Raw genomic sequence first — 21,961 nt, forward strand, 5'->3', positions numbered from 1 at the left:
TCTATAGCAGAGATGGAGCGGCTGTATACATCGCTCGCATCCCTGCTCTGCACTATACTCTGGGCCGGCCACTCATTCATTCATCTTTTCCTCAGAGCTGTGATTGGCTGCAACCATCCGGCCAATCACAGCTCTGGGCGGAAAATATTAATGAGTGATGTGAATAGAACATCACTCAGAGTACAGAGCAGAGGTGCGAGAGCTGTATAGAGCCGCTCCGCTTCTCTGCTATATAATGGACGATGGTCCATATTTTTGGTACCCAACAATTTTGTAAAAAAAAACGTAAAAGGGGCCAAAAAAGGCAAATTCCACACAAAGGTAAAAACGCCAGAAAAACGCCAAAACGCAGGGAAAAACTGTGGCAGTTTTTCTGGCGTTTTTAAGCAAAAAAAATTGCAGGGCAAAAATCTCAGTGGAATTCTAGCCTAAGGCGAGGATTCCACTGAGGTTTTTTCCCACCAGCAAAAACTGCCCGAAAAACTGCTACAGCTGTTTTTCTGGCTTTTTTTTACCTTTGTGTGGAAATGGCAAAAAAAGATGCAGGAATGATGCAGTAGGGATGTCTGAATTTGTAGGGAATTATTTTATATGTTTTAAAACACAATTCTTTTTTTTTTATTTCTTTATATAATTTTTCTATTTGTAATGTTTGCTTTTCCTTTTTTTTTTTTTTTTTTTGGGGGGGGGGGGGGGCTTTATAATTTTTTAAACTCCAAGAATGTAGTCTAAATTTTATTCTATTCTGCCAGATCAGAGAAAATTATTAACTAGACCACAGTAGCGGCAAAGGTCACAGGTTAAATATGTGGTTAATCACAATTAATTTGCATAATAAGTAGGTCAATTGACTGTGCTCATGTGGTTTACCATATATTTAACCTGTGATCTTTGTAGTTACTGTTTATTGATAATGATTATTTCAGCTCTGCGCTGAAGAGAAAAAAAATTTAATGTGGATTTCAATAATTTTCTTATGTATCACAAAAATAAAGAAATAAAAGATGTAAAACTGATACTGTGGCCATGCCTGAATTTGTAAGCAACAATATTTTAATGTTTTATAATGAAATAATTTTTTATAAAAAAAACAGTGAACTATTTTTATGAACTAAGAGCCCCGGCCAGCCGATATTAATATGCAAAGCAGCCTGTGAAAATGAATAGAATACTGTAATATAGTATTACAGTAAATGTTAGAATAGACAAATAATATTCTTAGACTGGTGCTTTTTCCTGGTGTTTTGCTGGTGGGAAAAAAACCTCAGTGGAATTCCAGCCTTATAGTGATGTATTACATGCCTTAGAAAAGCCTATACTGGCCTCTGCACTGGCAGAGGTGAGAGAATTTTCGCTCTTAGTCCCGATCATTAGTTGTTCTATTCAATGTCAACCTGTGGAAAAGAAAACTGTCAGTGAATAGAACAACTTATGACCGCTGCTGACAGAGTTGCTGTGAATTGGGGGCAGCTGTCTGCAGTTTCAGCTCAGGGGGCAGACAGATACACAGAGAGGCCAGCTGTATCCCCTATTCCATACGTATATTATTCCTTCATAATGTATTATCATTTTGATATATAACTTTTATCTATATTACACAGGGGTGCAGGTCAGGCAAGGGTGTAGAGAGGCCACAGCAGGTGTCACTCCTGACACCCAATGTGATTATCCTTTCTATTGCAGAGATGGAGCGGATTTTATCCTGCGCTCGCATCTCTACACTATACTCCGGCCGGCCAGTAATGTGAATAGAATTCACATCACTTAGAATTCACATCACAGATGGTTCCAGCCAATCACAGCTCTCTGCGGGAAATATGAATAATAGGTATATATACGGCATATACTCATATTACAGTGGAACCAGAGAGAAAGCTGCTCACAACTATACAATATACAGGACGATTGCAGCGGGTGTCGCTAATATAGAAATTCATTATTTCGAATCGAGTCAAAGTTCGGATTCGGTCCGAATCAAATTTTTTATGAAATTCATCTCCAATATGAACGTTGAACACAGTCAAATGTTTATGCTTCCAATAAGGGGAGGGAAAGGATAAGCCGCAGCCAGACAGCTTTGTCATGACAATATGGTCAGATGGTGGAAATTCAACAAGCCCAATCAACCCACGATGATACCAGTTGTAAAGTTTGGTATTATAGTGAGTGCAGCTTAGTCATAGATCAGTTAGGATAATTTAAAACTTGTGATATTTAAAACCTAAAAAACTGTTTGTTATAAAATTCACCCATTTCGATGATGCCATGGCTGAATGTGTATGACCATTCCTCGACTGGAATTAAAGGGGTACTTCGCCCCTAGACATCTTATCCCCTATCCAAAGGATCTCTGATCGCAGGGGTCCCGCCGATGGGCCCCACGTGATCTCTATGCAGCACCCGGCATGTGGGTGGCGGAGTTGTGAAGACACTGCCACGCACCCTCGCGCCAACACACCAAGCTCCCTCAATGAAAGTCTATGGGCGTGACAGCGACATCACGACCCCGCAGGCGGCTCCAAGTGTTCAGAACAAAATGTTCCGAACACTGGGGCAGCAGAGTACCCCTTTAATGGGGTTTGTAGAGTAATGATTGCCAATAAAACTGCTAACAACTTGTCCTTTTTATTAAATGTGTGTTAAAGTCTTATCAATAGAGATGAGCGAATCAAAGCTGACAAATCCAAAATTGTTGCGAATTTCATTAAACTCCATTTAGTGCGGTCCAGGCTCCAGGGCATTTAAAATGGCGGATCCATATGTGAGGACATGGGGCAAGGAACTCTGGGAAAGCGGGAATGGAATGGGGGGTAGGCGGGGTGACCCTGAATCACATGCAGTATGCAGCCTATAGGCTTCCAGTCACCCCTGTGATGTCACAGCCCAATACAATCGGCAGCTATATTCCGGATCGTCACTTCATCCTTTCACTGCAGAGAGATAGGTCGGACGTCCTGTGTGTGTGTGTGTGTGTGTGTCACTTCCTAGTCACATCAGTGTTCTGGTGGACAGAGAGCAGTGCAGTTTTTGCACAGAAAATATTTTTTTTACTGCAGTCATTAACCTCCCAGTCACTTTCTACAGCATTGGATTACAGAGAGGGGAAGAGAGCTGTGTGTTGCCTCATAAATTTCAACAAGCTGCCTCATCTTGATTAACCTTAAGCGAATGGAGGAATAATTTTTCAGCACAATTCTGTCTTTTTTCCACAACAAATAGTCTGCTGGTTATACTGGTCTGTAGACAGTATAATACCCAGCAGTCCTTTCCTAATAGTCTTTGAGAGAGTGCAATTTGGGGTTTGGTACACAGCGACTGTGTACTGCTGGTGTTGTGCAAAAATATGTTTTTCTTAAAGCGTACTGTAGCGCATTTTTCTGCCCTCATAAGTGCATACCACATACCTACAACTAAGTAGTGTACTATTTTGTACCTGTTAATCTGTCAAGGGCCTAGATACTGTGAAAGTCCAGACAAAAGTACTCACCGGCTGGTGTTTTTACTCAGATACTTTTTTTAAGTGTACTGTAGCGCATTTTTCTGCAGTCATAAGTGCATACCACATACTTACATCTAAGTAGTGTATTCTTTTAAACCTGTTAATCCACCAAGGGCCTACATACTGTGAAAGTCCAGGCAAAAGTAATCAACAGCTGGTGATTCACTCCAATATGTATTTTTTTTAAACGTACTGTAGATAATTTTTTCTGCCCCCATAAGTGCATACCACATACATACAACTAAGTAGTGTACAATTTTGTACTTGTTAATCAGTCAAGGGCCTACATACTGTGAAAGTCCAGGCGAAAGTAATCACCGGCTGGTGTTTTACTCCAATACGTTTTTTTTAAGCATACTGTGGCGCATTTTTCTGCCCTCATAAGTGCATACCACATGCCTACATCTAAGTAGTATACAATTTTGTACCTGTTAACGTGTCAAGGGCCTACATACTGTGAAAGTCCAGGCAAAAATAATCCCCAGCTGGTGTTTTACTCAAATATGTTTTGTTTTAAAGCATACTGTAGTGCATTTTTCGGCCCTCATAAGTGCATACCACATGCCTACATCTAAGTAGTGTACAATTTTGTACCTATTAATCTGTCAAGGGCCTAGATACTGTGAGAGGCCAGGCAAAAGTAATCACCGGCTAGTGTTGTACTCAAATGCTTTTTTAAGTGTACTGTAGTGCATTTTTCTGCCCTCATAAATCCATACCACATACCTACATCTAAGTCGTGTACTATTTTGTACCTGTTAATCTGTCAAGGGCCTAGATACTGTGAAAGGAGAGCCAAAAGTACACTCCTGCTGCTGTTCTAGACAAATACTGTTTTAAGCGTAGTGAAGCGTATTGTACTCCTCTCATATACGCACTAAGTATGTCAGGCCGAGAAGTGCCAAGACGTGCACAGAGGAGTGGCCGTGGCCTAAATTTACCAGGCAGAGGTCGCAGCAAACTAGGGGCGAGTGGCAGAAGGCATCGCATCGAGAGGCCTGAGTTTCCGGTATCAGATAGCAGTTGTGTCTCGACCAGCAACCCATCTGCCGTCATTGATTGGTTAACACAGTCATCCACTTCATCACAAGTGACATCTGATACCTTCAGTTAACATTCGGTGGGTTACTCAGACACAACCCTCAGTTGGCATGGCCCGGGAGCAGTCCCCGTCCTCCCATTGACTCGTTCCTATGCTGTTCCTTCCCCTAAAGAAGTATCTTATGCTGTGGGTTCAGCTCCACTATTAACTGAGGACGATTTAATAGAGGACAGTCAGCAGCTACTGCCCAGCCAAGAAGTAGAGAAGACATCTGCCGCTTCCTCCACTAGGCAGGCAAGTAGTGATGAGGAGAGTGACGTGGGAGGCGGTGTTGCCAGCGTTCAGGGTCCTGAAGCAGACACTGTTTAGGAACCTGAGGAGGACATCAGTGACGTGCAGACACTTGTTGATGATGATGAAGTCTATCTCACTTGGGAGCCGGTTGCAAAAGGGGCTTCATCATCTTCAGGAGAAGAGGGCTGCAGTTTACCCGTGAGGCAGCAGCTGAGCCAGCAAGGTGGTAACATGGTTGGCAGTCACCATGGTGACAGAAGTGGAAATTCTGGAGCCAAACGTGCCGGGGGGAGACCACCTGCTTCGCGGCAGCCTACCTTCCCGGGAGGTAGTGGAACAGGGGTTCCTGGAAATGGCGACAGTAGCAGTCAATCAGTGCGGACTGTTGGTGGGAAAATCAGCTACTCGGCAGTGCTGCAGTTTATCAACAAGAATCCGGAGGAGGTTAACATAGCCACATGCAAGATATGTCTGCAGAAGGGGAAGCGTGGCCAGGGTCCCAATGTTGGCACCACGGCCCTGCGTCAACATATGCTTCGCCACCATAAAGCGGCATGGGAGAACCGTGGCTCTGATGTAGTGGTCCAGCCTGCTGCATCACCCAGTGGCATGCTGCACTCTCCACGCTGCCGAGGTGGAGAGTGCCAAGCCGTAATTTTTTTTGCGAAGAAGGCAGTACCAGCCATGCACAATTTTGTGGAAGAGAAGGGGGGCCAGTCCTTGAGCCTGTCGGTGTGTACCAAAGTGCACAGCATCACCGACATCTGGAGCTGTAACTATGGTCAGTGACAATAAATGTCCTTTAGGGCTCACTGGGTGAATGTTGTTCCTTCACAGCCACAACACCAACTTGGACAGGTCACGCCGCTTCCTTCTCCACGCTCTCAGGCCATTGGTCCTGTGACAGTGTGCAACTCCGCCTCCTCATCTTCCACCATGTCCTCAGCCTCCACTGCCCAGACAAGTCTCAGTGCCCCTTAAGCATACCATGTGTGCAGGTCACAGTGGTGTCACACTGATCTTCACATGGTTTGCCTTGGCGAATGGAGTCACACAGGGGAGGAACTGCTAAAAATCATTCGTAAAGAAATCGGAGCATGGCTTAATACACGAAAACTGGAAATGGAAACCATGCCGACTGATAACGGGAAGAACATATTGTCTGCGCTGTGACTGGGAAGGCTGAGCCATGCGCACTGCATGGCACACGTGTTCAATCTGGTTGTCAAGCGGTTCCTGAAGTATTCCCCCCATTTGCAAGACATTCTAACAATGGGAAGAAAACTTTGCATGCACTTCAGCCACTCTTACATCGCAAAGCACACCCTCCTCGAGCTGCAGCATCAGAACGGTGTCTCCCAACATAGTCTGATTTGTCACGTTTTCACATGTTGGAATTCCACCCTGCATATGTTGGACCGACTGTACGAACAGAGAAAAGCCTTCACCGATTTCTTGATGATCCAAGCGGACAGGGGTACTCCCCTGTGTAACTTCAATGTGAACCAGTGGCAGCTCCTTCGTGACACCTGCCATTTGCTCATGCCCTTTGAGGAAGCCACATTATTAGTAAGTCGCCAGGATTCCGGGATGAACTACGTCATTCTACTGCTTCATTTCTTACAACACGTCTTGCAAATGATGGCTGGTCAGGGCACTGGAGACGTGGCGCCTACATCTCACGGCCACATGAGCCCTGTGGGGTCTGAACTGGAGGAAGAGGAGGAGCACAGTGGAGCACAGTTTAGGTTTCGCCAAATGGGTGGTTTTTCTAGTAATCTGACAGGAGAGGAGGAGCAGGAGCAGCCAGAGGAGCTAGAGGGTTATGAGGAAGGCGAGACAGAGGACCCAGACACACCGTGGCAGTATGCAGTGGAGATGGAGGCAGGGAGTCCCTCCGAGTCACTTGCACAAATGGCACGATGCATGCTCAGTTGCTTGCGTAGTGACCGCTGAATTGTCACCATTCAACAGCGAGATGACTTCTGGCTCTCCACCTTATTGGACCCTCGCTACCGCCACAAAATAGGGGCCTTTTTACACCCACTGAGAGGGAGGAGAAACTGACCTACTACAGAGGCATCCAATGTAGTCAGTTGGCTGATGCCTATCAGCACAATCGTCCATCCTCTCGCAGGCCTGAATCGGGGGGCCCCCTGCGCTCACCTTCCACTGCCATGGCTGCTGGGGAGGGGTGGGAGGAGCAGTACCAGCTCCATCAGCAGCAGCCTGAGTCTACAGTCACTGATGAGTAGCTTTCGTCACCCGCATAGTGATGCAACTCATCAGCAACAGATAGACCTGGAGCAAGACCTGAACCAGCAGGTGGTGGCATACCTTGACATGCCCATGCCAACACACCTTGAAGATCTGCTGGACTTCTGGGCAGCCAAACTTGATTTGTGGCCGCAACTAACAGAATTTGCTCTGGAAAAGCTGTCCTGACCGGCCAGTAGTGTCATCAGAGCAGGTGCTTAGTGCCACGGGGGCCATAGTCACCCCAAGGAGAACTCGTCTGTCCACGAAAAATGTGGAGAGACTGACCATTGTTTAGATGAATCAGGCATGGATCAGCCAAGATTTCCAACCACCAATGCCTGATGCATCAGAGTAGATTGACCATGGTACCACACCAATACTTCACAAATATGGATAGTGCCAAACAGATTTAAAGCGCTGCTCCCCAGTTACAAACATTCCTCCGCATCAGACCTTTTTTCACCCACCTTCATCACCGGGTATTGGTATTGCCGCCCACTGCATCACTCTGTCACCGGGTCACTTTCAGGACTCCTGTTGTTGCTGCTGCCACCTCCAGGCTGTGCCATTCAGCCACTATATAATCTCCTCATGCTTCACCACCTCCAGGTTGTGCTATTCAGCTACTATATGGTCTCCTCATGCTTCAGCCAGCTCCAGGCTGTGCCATTCAGACACAATATGGTCTCATGCTGCCACAAACTCCAGGCTGGGCCATTCAGCAACTATATGGTCTCCTCATGCTTCACCACCTCCAGGCTATGCCATTCAGCCACTGTATGGTCTCTTCATGCTTCAGCCACCTCCAGGCTGTGCCATTCAGACACTATATGGTATCCTCATGCTTCAGCCAACTCCAGGCTATGCCATTCAGTCACTATATGGTCTCTTCATGCGTCAGCCAACTCCAGGCTGTGCCATTCAGACACTATATGTTCTACTTATACTTCCACCAACTCCAGGCTGTGCCATTCAGCCACTATATGCTCTCCTCATGCTTCACCACCTCCAGGCTGTGTCATTCAGCCACTATGTTCTACTCATGCTGTCACCAACTCCAAGCTGTGCCATTCAACCACTATATGGTCACCTCATGCTTCAGCCAACTCCAGTCTGTGCAATTCAGACACTATATGGTCTCCTCATGCTTCACCACCTCCAGGCTGTGCCATTCAGCCACTATATGGTCTCCTCATGCTATAGCAGACTCCAGGCTGTGCAATTCAGACACTATATGTTCTACTCATGCTGCCACCAACTCCAAGCTGTGCCATTCAGCCACTATTTGGTCTCCTCATACTGATGCCACCTCCAGGCTTTGTCATTGTGCCGCCATGTGAATTGTGACTCCTTGTTGGATTTGGTCCTTTGTAACCACATGCCGGGGCCCGGGACCTTAAAACATGGGAGTGTAATCTTACATTTCAATTTCAAAATCTTACATTTCAATTTTAAAATTAATCTTTTAATCTGTTAAGGACCAAGGGCGTACCTGTACAGTTACGCCTTGTGTCCGCTCCTGCTTTAGAACGTGGGGCCACAGCCGGGACCCGTGGCTAATAGGGCGCTGCACTGATCAGCGTTCATAGTTGAACGCCATGTCTGAAGTGAAAGTAAATCATTGCCGGTTAGCTCAGGGGGCTGTTCGGGATGTCCGGCGAAATCGCGGCATCCCGAACAGCTGTGACACAGCAGAAGGTTCCCTTACGTCTCCTCCTGGTGCCCGATCGCCGAATGACTGCTCAGTGCCTGAGATCCAGGCATGAGCAGTCAAGTGGCAGAATCATTGATCAATGGTTTCCTATGAGAAACCATTGATCAATGTAAAAGACCAGAGTGTGCAGTGTTATAGCCCCCTATGGGAGCTATAACACTGCAAAAAAAAGTGAAAAAAAAGTGAATAAAGATCATTTAACCCCTTCCCTAATAAAAGTTTGAATCACCCCCTTTTCCCATTTTTAAAAAAGAACAGTGTAAATAAAAATAAAAATATGTGGTATCGCGTGTGCTGAAATGTCCGAATTATAAAAATATATCATTAATTAAATGGCACGGTCTATTGCGTATGCGCCCAAAAAAATTCCAAAGTCCAAAATAGCGTATTTTTAGTCAATTTTTTTATCATGAAAAAATGAATAAAAAGCGATCAAAAAGTCCGATCAATACAAAAATGGTACCGCTAAAAACTTCAGATCACGGCACAAAAAAATTAGCCCTCATACCACCCCACACGCAGAAAAATAAAAAAGTTATAGGGGTCAGAAGACTACAATTTTAAACACAAATTTTCCTGCATGGAGTTATGATTTTTTTCAGAAGTACAACAAAATCAAACCTATAAAGGTAGGGTATCATTTTAATCGTATGGACCTACAGAAAAAAGAGAAGGTGTCATTTTTACCGAAAAATGTATGATGTAGAAACAGAAGCCCCAAAATGTTACAAAATGGCGTGTTATTTAAAATTTTGTCTCACAATGAATTTTTTAAAAAAGTTTTGCAGTATATTTTTTGGTAAAATGACTGATGTCGTTACAAAGTAGAATTGGTGGCGCAAACAATAAGCCATTATATGGATTTTTAGAAGCAAAATTGAAAGAGTTATGATTTTTTAAAGGTAAGGAGGAAAAACGGGAAAAAAAAACTGGTCCTTAAGGGATTAATCGTAGGGATTGTGAAGCCCTATTGTCTACTCATGCTGCCGCCAGCTCCAGGCTGTGCCATTCATCCACTATATGGTTTACTGATGCTGCTGGGCCTGCGACATTACCTAAAAATATTTTATGGTAGCACTAGCTACCATAAATCTTCAATTTCAATTTTAATATTCATCTTTTAATCATAGGGATTGTGAAGCCCTATTGTCTACTCATGCTGCCGCCAGTTGCAGGCTGTGTCATTGTGCCACCATATGGTCTCCTTAGGCTGTTGGCACCTTAAATTAAACTTTTAAAATTTTAATATATCTAAAATCTTAAATAAAAAATTTCGAAAATATCTTTAATCTTCTTTATTGTGAGGCCCTATGGTCTTATCAGGATGTTGCCACCTCCAGACTGGGTCGTTCTGCCACTATACAGTGTGGATCAAAATTTTGGGCACCCCAGGTAAAAAACTGTATTCAAATCAAATTGCATCAAATTACAGATTAGACATTCTTTTATTTCCATCATTTACACTTTCAAAATAACAGAAAACAAAAAAATGGCGTCTGCAAAAGTTTGGGCACCCTGCAAAATTTATAGCATGCACTGCCCTCTTTGCAAAGCTGAGACCTGCCAGTGTCATGGATTGTTCTCAATCATCATCTGGGAAGACCAGGTGATGTCAATCTCAAGGGTTTTAAATGCCCAGACTCATCTGACCTTGCCCCAACAATCAGCAGCATGGATTCTTCTAAGCAGTTGTCTAGAGATCTAAAACTTAAAATAGTTGACGCTCACAAAGCTGGAGAAGGCCATAAGAATATAGCAAAACGTTTTCAGATGTCAATATCCTCTGTTCGGAATGTAATTAAGAAATGGCAGTCATCCAGAACAGTGGAAGTTCAAGCAAGATCTGGAAGACCAAGAAAAATATCAGACAGAACAGCTCGCAGGATTGTGAGAAAAACTATTTAAAACCCATGTTTGACTGCACAATCCCTCCAGAAAGATCTGGCAGACACTGGAGTTGTGGTACACTATTCCACTATAAAGAGATACTTGTACAAATATGGTCTTCATGGAAGAGTCATCAGAAGAAAGCCTCTTCTACGTCCTCCCCACAAAAATCAGCGTTTGAACTTTGCAAATGAACATATAGACAAGCCTGATGCATTTTGGAAACAAGTTCTGTGGACTGATGATGTTGAGATTGAACTTTTTGGCCGGAATGAGCAAAGATACGTTTGGAGAAGAAGGGGAACAGAATTTAATGAAAAGAACCTCTGTCCAACTATTAAGCATGGGGGTGGATCAATCATGCTTTGGGGTTGTATTGCAGCCAGTGGCACAGGGAACATCTCACGAGTAGAAGGAAAAATGTATTCAATAAAATTTCAGAAAATTTTGGATGCTAACTTGATGCCATCTGTGAAAAATCTGAAGTTAAAGAGAGGATGGCTTTTACAAATGGATAATGATCCTAAACACACCTTAAAATCCACTGGGAATTACATCAAGAGGCGTAAACTGAAGGTTTTGCCATGGCCTTCACAATCTCCTGACCTCAACATAATTGAAAATCTATGGATAGACCTTAAAAGAGCAGTGTGTGACAGACAGCCCAGAAATCTCAAAGAACTGGAAGACTTTTGTAAGGAAGAATGGGCAAAGATACCTCAAACAAGAATTGAAAGACTCTTGGCTGGCTACAAAAAGTGTTTACATGCTGTGATACTTGCCAAAGGGGGCAGTACAAGATATTAACTCTGCAGGATGCCCAAACTTTTGCACAAGCCATTTTTTTGTTTTCTGTTATTTTGAAAGTGTAAATCATGGAAATAAAATCTAACTTTTGTTGACATATTATAAGAATGTCTAATCTGTAATTTGATGCCTTTTGGAGATTTTTCCATCTTTCCTTGACTTCTTTATGCACATTAATACAAATTTTTACCTGGGGTGCCCAAACTGTATGGTCTCCTTGTGCTGCCACCAATTCCAGGCTGTGTCATTCTGCCAGATTATGGTCTCCCCATGCTGCTGCCACCGCTAGGCTCTGTCATTGTTCTGCCATGTGACTCCTTGTTAGATTGAGTTTTGTGGTCATACAGTAGTAGTTCAAAGTAAACACCAGGACATAAAACTTGGGAATCTAATATAAATCTTAAATTTAAATTTAAAAAAAATCTATGTAATCTTTTCAAGACCGAGGCCCTATGGTCGTCTACGTCATATTATCAGTGGAATTATCACAAGAATCCAATGAAATTGTTTGGAGTGATAACAATGAACCATGACTGATTAAATAAAATATTCACACTTTCATAGTCCGGGGGGTTCTGAGAGGCGGAGGACCGCCAGCTCGATTCTCACCAGAATGGGTACTCAAAAAATTTAAATAAATTCAAATTTAATTTAATTAAAATTACATAAAAAATCTCTTTATTCTCTTCAATTTTCACACCATATGGTCTCCTTGCTGCCACATCGATGCTCTGCAGCAGGGATTCTAATAGCAATGTCTGTAATCTGCATGTCATACTGAATAACACTATTATTTCACTAACACAGCACACTCCCTATGCGTGTTAGGACAAGGCAAAGTGCTCTACACCCCTATTGAGGCTCTCTGTAGGCCAGAAATTGTCGTTTTTAATAGCTATCAAAATTAGATTTGCAGGGTCTGCCACCCATACCAATCTGCTGATGAATGGTTATCGCAAGAATAATCAGAGATAAACCATTACTGATCAGCGGGGTTGTTGTAAGTCAGATCCCATCAGTCTAAGGCTACTTTCACACTGCTGTTGTGCCTGTCCTTAAACGGCAATTAGGCTCTTAGGTTCCCCGATGGCCGCCACACTGCTGTGTCCTAACAGCAGTGTGAAAGAAGCCTAAAACAGATGGCCTATCCTGAGTTAGTATGTTTGCGTAACAAATAGCAGGATTATTACATTAAAAACAGCAGTGCATTTTTAGCGTGTACATCAATATAATATTTCTATTTAACATTGTTTCATTTTATGTTATGCGATTATGCTGACAAGTGTTGGTATGAGAACAGTCAGGCACATAATTTGCATATTGGTAAATGGCTTTACTAATAGGCAGTTGAATGATTAATTTCTCATCACATAAAGTTAGTTTCTGATTAAAGTAACACTTCAATAACATTTTTTATTTCTAGTGGGGATAAAAAAGAATGTGTCGGCAGATAAGAACCATTTGGCCCATATAGTCTGCCCAATATTTATGAATACTATAAATATTCCTTGTCCCTATCTATATCTATCTATCTATCTATCTATATATCTATATATCTATATCTATATATATATATATATATATATATATATATATATAAACTCATTGGCCCTCATTTACTTAAGTCCAATCGACTCTTTTTATCGGTTACTGTGCCTAAATTTTAGTCGCACAACTGACACTTTGGAAAACACTCGGAGTGTTTCTTTTTCACTCTGAAATGGGCGTGTTTTATGCAAAAATTGGCATTTAACCGACAAAAACCAAAAAATACTCGGAGTGAAATTCCAAAAATGGAGTGATTTCTAACAAGGGACTGTTTGATATTGTTTTTATTTTGAAAGTAACTTGTTTTATAACCTGAAAACATTTTGTACAGTTCAACACTTCTATGAATAAAATATTGAATGCTTTTGTGATAGTTAATGTGTTACGCCGAGCGCTCCGGGTCCCTGCTCCTCCCCGGAGCGCTCGCGGCGTTCCTCTCTCTGCAGCGCCCCGGTCAGACCCGCTGACCGGCATCGCTGCACTGACTCTGCCGGCGGGGATGCGATTCGCATAGCGGGACGCGCCTGCTCGCGAATCGCATCCCAAGTCACTCACCTGTCCCGGTCCCCGGCTGTCACGTCCTGGCGCGCGCGGCTCCTTAGGGCGCACGCGTGCCAGCTCTCTAATATTTAAAGGGCCAGTACACCAATGATTGGGGCCTGGCCCAATCAGTCTAATTAGCTTCTACCTGCTCCCTGTGTATATAACCTCACTTCCCCTTTCCTTCCTTGCCGGATCATATTGCCTTCGTGCCAGAGAAAGCGTTACAGTGTTTGCCTTACCAGTGTACCTGACCTCTTGCTGTTGCTATTGACTACGAACCTTGCCGCCTGCCCCGACCTTCTGCTACGTCTGACCTTGCCTCTGCCTAGTCCTTCTGTCCCACGCCTTCTCAGCAGTCAGCGAGGTTGAGCCGCTGCCGGTGGATACGACCTGGTTGCTACCGCCACAGCAAGACCATCCCGCTTTGCGGCGGGCTCTGGTGAATACCAGTAGCAACCCTAGAACCGGTCCACCGACACGGTCCACGCCAATCCCTCGCTGACACAGAGGATCCACATCCAGCTAGCCGAATCATAACATAATGTTTATATATATATATTTTTTTAACGCATTTGCAATATTAGGTTTAAATCAATTTAACACCCAAGCTGATAAACAAGGATAATTGTTGTAATGTTTGAAAAATTATAACACATGAATACTTTTGATTCATGGAAACATTTTTAAACAAACAATTCTAAACCATTTTGACTCACACAACTAATTTCTTTAGCTCAGAGTTTGTGCGACACAATTGACTAGTGCGACACAAAAAAAACGTGCGACAGAAAAATAACCGACATGTGATATTGAAAACACTCCAGAATAAACACTCCACTCTTCAGGGCCAATGTGTGTGTGGATGTATGTTTGTGTTCCAGCATCACCCCCAAACGGTTAAAGATATTAATGGGGTTATCCACCATAAGGTGATTTTAGTATGTACCTGCCAGACAGTAATGGACATGCCTAGGAAGGATCTGCGCTTGTTTTGGGGCTAAATGGCTATGTTGTGAGATTACCATAACACTGTGGCTAGCTTTTTGTGAACTGGTATTTCCTGTTTGACTTTTCTTTTTTTGACTACAAATCCCACAATTCCATTTTCCTCCCTCCCATACTTCAGCCACCCCACCCATTGAAACATTAATGAGCGGCATCCATTTAATCAGGGTGCATACAGCTGTTGTATTAGTTGCAGATTGATCTCTCTCTCACCAAGCGATCCCTCCACCCATTGAAGCAGACAGGCTCCCCCTGTCATCAGCTGACTAGTGAGTCTGGCCTCGACCGCATTGCAAGCTGGGAAAAATCTGAAACAACAGTCATTGGAGTGAAAACCGTCACACACTGGTACAGACACTATATTATGAACTACACTAACTTTACAGCCCCGGTAGCATAAGTCAAATAAAAAAAATTCCTGGAATACCCCTTTAACATAAAACTTGGCACACATGTTACTTATATGTCAACAACAAACATAGTATAGGTAATTTAACCCTTACTCACCCCCATTTGCCAGCGTCAGGGTTTTTGTTTAAAGTCCCATACAAGTCTATGGGAAATATATGTTACTGCATAACTTCCAAATGGCTGGAGATATTTTGATAATACTTGGTCACATGTTACTTATATGTCCACTTAAAATATAGGATTGTTAATTTAACCCTTAACTACCCCCATTTGTGAGGGTCGTTGTTTTTGTTTAAAGTCCCATGCAAATCCATGGGAAATGTATGTTCCCACATAATTTCCATATGACTGGAGATATTTCAAATATACCTGGTACACATATTAATTATGGGAAGGCAAACAAGGTGACAGGTGCTGGACGGCACCAGCCAATAGCAGGAAAATGAAGGAGATCGGATCCAGCTCAATGCAGGTAAAATCAGGTTTAATCCATAGGACAAGGAAGGAACAAGTAACGCATTTCAAGCGCTACAGGCGCTCTTAGGTATGACTAAGAGCGCCTATAGCGCCTGAAATGCGTTACTTGTTCCTTCCTTGTCCTATGGATTAAACCTGATTTTACCTGCATTGAGCTGGATCCGATCTCCTTCATTTTCCACATATTAATTATATGTCACATAAAAATATATGATTAACCCACTTATATAAAATATGTTTTTTTTGTTTAAAGTCCTATGCAAGGCTATGGGACTTCCAGTACCTTACTCCACAAGCTCTGCTCTGCATCTCCTGGTGAATGTGTCAGTCCAGCTTGCAAGCCACACCCCATCCCATAAAGACCCGCCCATGATTTAAGCCCCACCCCTTTTATTCTCTACCCTTTTTGTGCATCAGTCTGGCTAGCAAATCACGCCCAGTACCACAAAGCCACGTCCACGTCCATGGATATGAGGACGGGATATGAGGACGGGATATGAGGTGGGGATATGAGGACGGGATATGAGTATGGGATATGAGGATGGGATATGAGGTCGGGATATGAGGATGGGAAATGAGGACGGGATATGAGGAAGGGACATATGGACGGGATATGAGGTTGGGATATGAGGATGGGATATGAGGACGGGATATGAGGATGGGATATGAGGTCGGGATATGAGGATGGGAAATGAGGACGGGATATGAGGAAGGGATATAAGGACGGGATTTGAGGTTGGGATATGAGGATGGGATATGAGGACGGGATATGAGGATGGGATATGAGGACGGGATATAAGGACTGAATACAAGGTCAGGATATGAGGACGGATATGAGGAGGGGATATGAGATCGGGATATGAGGACGGGAGAGGAGGTCGAGATAGGAGGACGGGATATGAGGATGACATAAGAGGTTGAGATATGAGGACGGGATATGAGGACGGGATATGAGGACGGGATAGGAGGTCGGGATATGAGGTCGAGATATGAGGACGGGATATGAGGACAGGATATGAGGTCAGGGAATGAGGACGGGATATGAGGACGGGATATGAGGTCGGGATATGAGGTTGAGAAATGAGGACGGCATATGGGGATGGCATATTGTGTTGGGATATGATAACAATATATGAGGATGGGATATCCACCCCCATTTGTGAGAGTCGGTGTTTTTTTTTTTAAAGTCCCATACAAATCTATGGGAAATATATGTTACTGCATAACTTCCAAACAGCTGGAAATATTTCAATAATACTTGGTCACATATTACTTATATGTCAAATAAAAATATATAATAGTTAAATTAACCCCTAACTTGCCCCCCATATGTGAAGGATGGGGTTTTTCTTTCACGTCCCATGCAAGTATATTGGATTTCTGGTGCCTTACTTCACCATTTCTGCTCTGCTTCAGTCCAGTCAGTCCAGCTGGTAAGCCACACCCTCCCTGCATTCCATGTCCCATCTCACAAAGACAGGCCTACCTTTTAAGCCACACCCCTTCTATTTTCAGCTTACAATATCTTTACCACAACGCAGCCCCACCTGAGGATGGGATATGAGGATTAGAAATGAGGATTAGCTATGGGGATGGGATATGAGGACGTGATATGAGGACAGGATATATACAGCTTCCACGACTCTTGAGCTTGGAAAAAAAACATGATTTCAAATCTTTGCAAACAGCCATCAGCTAAAAGACAGATATAATTTGTATAATCTCCCTCTTAGCTATCTGCCTATGTCTGCAGCTCTGAGCATGATATGGAAGTAACTGATTGCATTTTAGATGTGTACACATTGCATTGAATCATAGCATGCATTTAGTGTATATCTTTAGGGTACGTTCACGAGTACAGGATCCTGCGCAGATTTGATGTGCAGGCATTTATAACTGCCGATTAGAAGCTGTGCTCAGCCATTTACTTTACATTGAAATCTACAGCAGAAAATCCTGTGCATCAAATCCTGCACATCAAATCTGTGTACGTATGAACCTACCCTTAGGCACCTTCCACCTTTTGTCATCTGTAAAATCTGAAAACAAAAATAAGCCAATAGTTCCATTTTTTCTCTTGCACAGCTTCATCCCCCTTTTCCTAATTCACCTCATCTGTTTCGTTCACCAGTTAATTTAATATCCTTTGTTCCTTTACATTTTCCAAAAGCCAGTGAACATATAAATGTGCAGCCAGCATAGGCCCTAAGGCCTGTGGATCAAGATGGCAGGCAGGCTGTGGCATCCCTGGGGAATTAGGAGCCAGAAGGGTGATTGGACACAGTGACCTGTCTGCACGAGATGAGAGAAAAACAGGAGGGCTGTAAGGCTGATGAAGTAAGCTGTCACTCACAGGACCAGGTCCCACATAGGAAGATGCAGAAAGGAGCTACACAGTGAAATAATTAAGTGTTTAGCATTTCTCTGTATTCTGAATATTTAGTTACAGTGCACATTGAGTCTTACTACATTTCATCAAGGAAAGTATATATTCCTGCTACCAAATATGTGTGTATTTTTGGGATAAGCTGATTTTTTTTTGCATATCTTTCTTGATCATTTGTGATTCTATTATATACTAATGGCATTATTCACAAAAGTGATTATTGTGATTTTCTTTTCTGGTGATTTAATATATCTATATATATATATATATATATATATATATATATATATATATATATGCAAATATTTATTTTAGTTATTTTTCTGTACAGTGTATATTTATTATTCTAGTTTATATGAAAAGTGCTTGTAGTAACTTTGGCTCACATTAAAGAATAGCATCAGAAGGTTGTATAACAAATAATAGTTGTATATATATATATATATATATATATATATATATATATATATAACATTTATGGTACAAAGTGAACAGACTGGTATATATATCTAATCAATAGTTAGAAATGTCATGGCTGAACTGCACTAATATTGTGCAATTTTAATATGCTTAAAGAAAAAAAATGATATTCACTGTTGCCTCCCTGTCTTTTAGTACAGCGAATATAACTTTCAGCTTGTGTATCCAAAATAAATAATCCTCCATAGAGCAGACAGCATAGTGGAATAGTCTCCACAAGAATGTTTTTATATTCTTTTTTATTGAAGCAAAATACAAAATAGGTTTGATGTAAAATAAGTCTGAAGGATATGTGAAATTGTGTTAGTGGACGTATGGTTGAACTTGTATTATATTATAATTAATTATATCATTATATTTCTTTTATATAATTATATTATAATTTTGACACATTTGGGTTAAGGGGGGATATTTAAAATAGAGTAATAAAAAGTAAATAAAAGAAAATATAAGAATTATATATATAAAGTCAAGATTCCTAATGGTCAAACATCCATCCATATTTGTACCAAACTCAAGGTTCATATTTCAAAGAAAAAGTCCCTGAGGTACAGGTACAAAGTATCATGTCCTGAGATGGAGATTAACATGAGGACTTTTAAGGTATTACTCTTTACTGGAGACAACATGACCTGCACAAACCTCTATGGATTACACAAGCCCTGCTGGTCCTTTTCTCAATCTTTTAATATTAACGCTGTTGACCAATGGGATTCTAATGTATACATGTCTTCTCACAACCTAGTTTTTGTAAACTCCTGCAGCATTTTTGGCACTTTTTTTCTAATATTACTAATCATGTCATAGCATAAAGCAATACATCAAAAGTGTTTACAAATGGTTAACTACCCAGCACAGACCTTTATTTATATTATAAAATCACATTGTTCACATTTAAAGGGTTAAAAAAAATAAAAATAAAGTATATAAACTAAATATGCTATAATATACGCAGTGTCTGTTATATGAAAAAATACAAACTCATTAAAGGTACTCTGATGTATCTCTTTATATAGGTGATGGGACTCTGTATTGCAACACCCTGCAGTTCTGTGTATAAAGTTTATAGTCTACTGTATACAACAAAGAAGAACAGAAAATACTGAGATTAACTATAATATTTTAGGTAGACTGTTAGAAACGTGTTGAGACTGTTTGTGACACATGACAAAAAAAATCAAGAATGGAAAAAAAAGAATTAAATAGCCCTGATAACCACATAATTGCGGCATTCTTCAGTAAGTACAAATCAAGAGCATTCAGTATATGGTTTTACGCCAATTTGTCAAATTTTTTGACAATAATCGTAATAAGTTACAACAGGGGAATTCACACTCCTAGTCCCCATTAGCAAACATTAGCTACTTCAAACCTGAGAAAATCTATTACTGCACAGCTGCCCAATTCAATTCCCATAAAGTACTACAGCAAAAGACATGGAAACTATTAATAAACAACAGTAGCTAAAAATTGATTTTTAAATATTGTTTTAAAATTCTTTTTAAGTTACTACGACAAATGGCAACAAGAGCAGATTCTATTATCCACAGTGCTGATTTATAATTGTGTCTCACATGCTTCTCTATTAAAAGCATCCCAAATTAAAGGAATGCAATATACACTTCTTTTTTTAATGCAAGAAAGGTATATATAGACAGACAAAGGAAAAAGAAACATCAAACATTACACTTATCAGAAATATCTCTGAAGTAAGACAAGGACTCACTGACCCATTCGGAAGACAAAAGACGGCGAAATGGTAAAGCTTTAAAAATCAGCTTGTGAGGCCTCTGAGAGATATTCATCCGGCATTTCATCACAGCAGAGCCAGACCTGTTCACCTCCCTGGATACAGGGAGGAGAGAGCTAAATAGAGCTGTTTATTAAAGCTGTTGTGCTGGATCACATTAGAAGGCTTGAGCAGACCACCTGGACCTCTCTTCACATTCTAGCAGGGTTACATTAGCCTGCCACCTCCTTTTACAACACCACTTGCATTTACAGGACCACTTGCATAGCTATAATAAGCACAATCACGTGCATACAAAATATATATATACATATATATATATATATATATATATATATATATATATATATATATATATATATATAATGTATGTAATACTATACAGAAAATATAAATACAAAACTATAAAATATTTTGTGCACAGTAAAATATCACTCTTGAAATACAGAGATGATATATGACGAGACAAATACATGTAACTATCATATCTCTCAGTTTGCATATTCATGTTTAAGCACTAGAATGTAACGCAATACAATTTGGAAATGAAAGGTCTAAGTGTACATCAAGTTTCTAGCCTCCAGGCAGTCAAAGACATGGAAAAATGGTGGTAAATAGGAATTACGTGAATCAGAAGTAGCAAGTCGGGTAAGGCTGAAAATAAAAAAACAAATAAATAAATAAAAAGGAGTTGAGAAATGGCTGACACGATACCTGACCAATTACAGCTTGCATGGTCCCTGTGTCCTGCTGCGGAGCTGGAAGATCGCAATCCGTCATATGTAGCCTTTGAAAGCTAGAATGGGGGTTTCTGCCATGCATCTGTCAATCAACTTCTGCACTCACAGCCATCAGTAAAAGCAAAAGGGGAAAAAAGTCAAGCTAGCCCAACAAATCGGATGAAAGAGTCACATGACCTTCAACGCACGCACAGACACACACACAGTTACACTAGCAATACAACGTATGAATTTTCTGCAGACATGAAATGACATTGACAAATGCCCAATACAAACTAAATAAAGTGAGACAGGCAGACTTGTACCAAGTACAAAGCATGTACTGCTTTAGATTAAACTAAAATGGCTAATAAAATAGAGAGAGCTTTTTTTTTTGCTGTTTGTATACAAGAGAGGGCATTTCTACAGAAAATGCTATTTAAATCAGGGTTATCACAAAACTCGTAGTTCTCTGCTTCCCCCTCTTGAAAGAGCGAAGCAGTTTAAGTGCTCAGTTCTGTAATGTGCCCATGTCAAAGTGAAAAAAAAAAAAAAAAGATAAAAATCAATGCGATGCTTCTCCCACAAAGTGCAAAATGAAATGCGGACAAAGCGTTTCATAATCCTGTTCCCTTATGAGTTGAAATGTCTCAGTTAAGATTGCGTATTGGAGCAGTGATCGAAAATTAAAGCTCATAACGTGCAAGGAAAAATTACTGCGGGTGTAAAGACAACTGGAGCATCCATGGTATTTATCACAATTTTCTACAACTACTGACTCAAACATATGGAAGGGTTTTTTTTTTTGTTTTTTTTTTCTCCTGTAATATTTCTCTTTTTGAGGATGGGGGTAACCAAATATGTTTGTTTTTTTCTAGCTTTATTTATAGGCGACAACTTAACTTTTTTGTACATTTTTGATTCTATGTTAAAAAGGTGACATTGCAAAAAAATGCTTTTAAAAGAGGGTATTTCGGAGGAAAAAAATCAAATCCAGTGATACCAGATTTGTATATTACGTCTATTTAAAAATCTAAAGTCCTCAAAGTAATTATCAGTTGCTGTACGCTCCAGAGAAAGTTGTGTAGTTCTTTCCAATCTGACCACAGTGCTCTCTGCTGCCATCTGTGTCCGTGTCAG

At 41.3% G+C, this 21,961-nt stretch overlaps 1 protein-coding gene across 2 annotated transcripts in view; it reads right to left on the bottom strand.

The window, feature by feature from the left end:
- POU6F2 (POU class 6 homeobox 2) overlaps nt 1-20,944 on the bottom strand; it is a 715,277-nt gene extending 694,333 nt beyond the window's left edge. For both annotated transcript variants that reach the window (XM_056520455.1, XM_056520451.1), the window contains exon 1: nt 20,817-20,944. In XM_056520455.1, coding sequence (XP_056376430.1) covers nt 20,817-20,924 — 108 coding nt within the window. In that variant the 5' untranslated portion in view covers nt 20,925-20,944. The remainder of the gene's footprint in view (nt 1-20,816) is intronic.
- Nucleotides 20,945-21,961: the final 1,017 nt, after the last annotated feature.

The sequence above is a fragment of the Hyla sarda genome, chromosome 5, assembly GCF_029499605.1.
Source record: "Hyla sarda isolate aHylSar1 chromosome 5, aHylSar1.hap1, whole genome shotgun sequence".
Lineage (NCBI taxonomy): Eukaryota > Metazoa > Chordata > Amphibia > Anura > Hylidae > Hyla > Hyla sarda.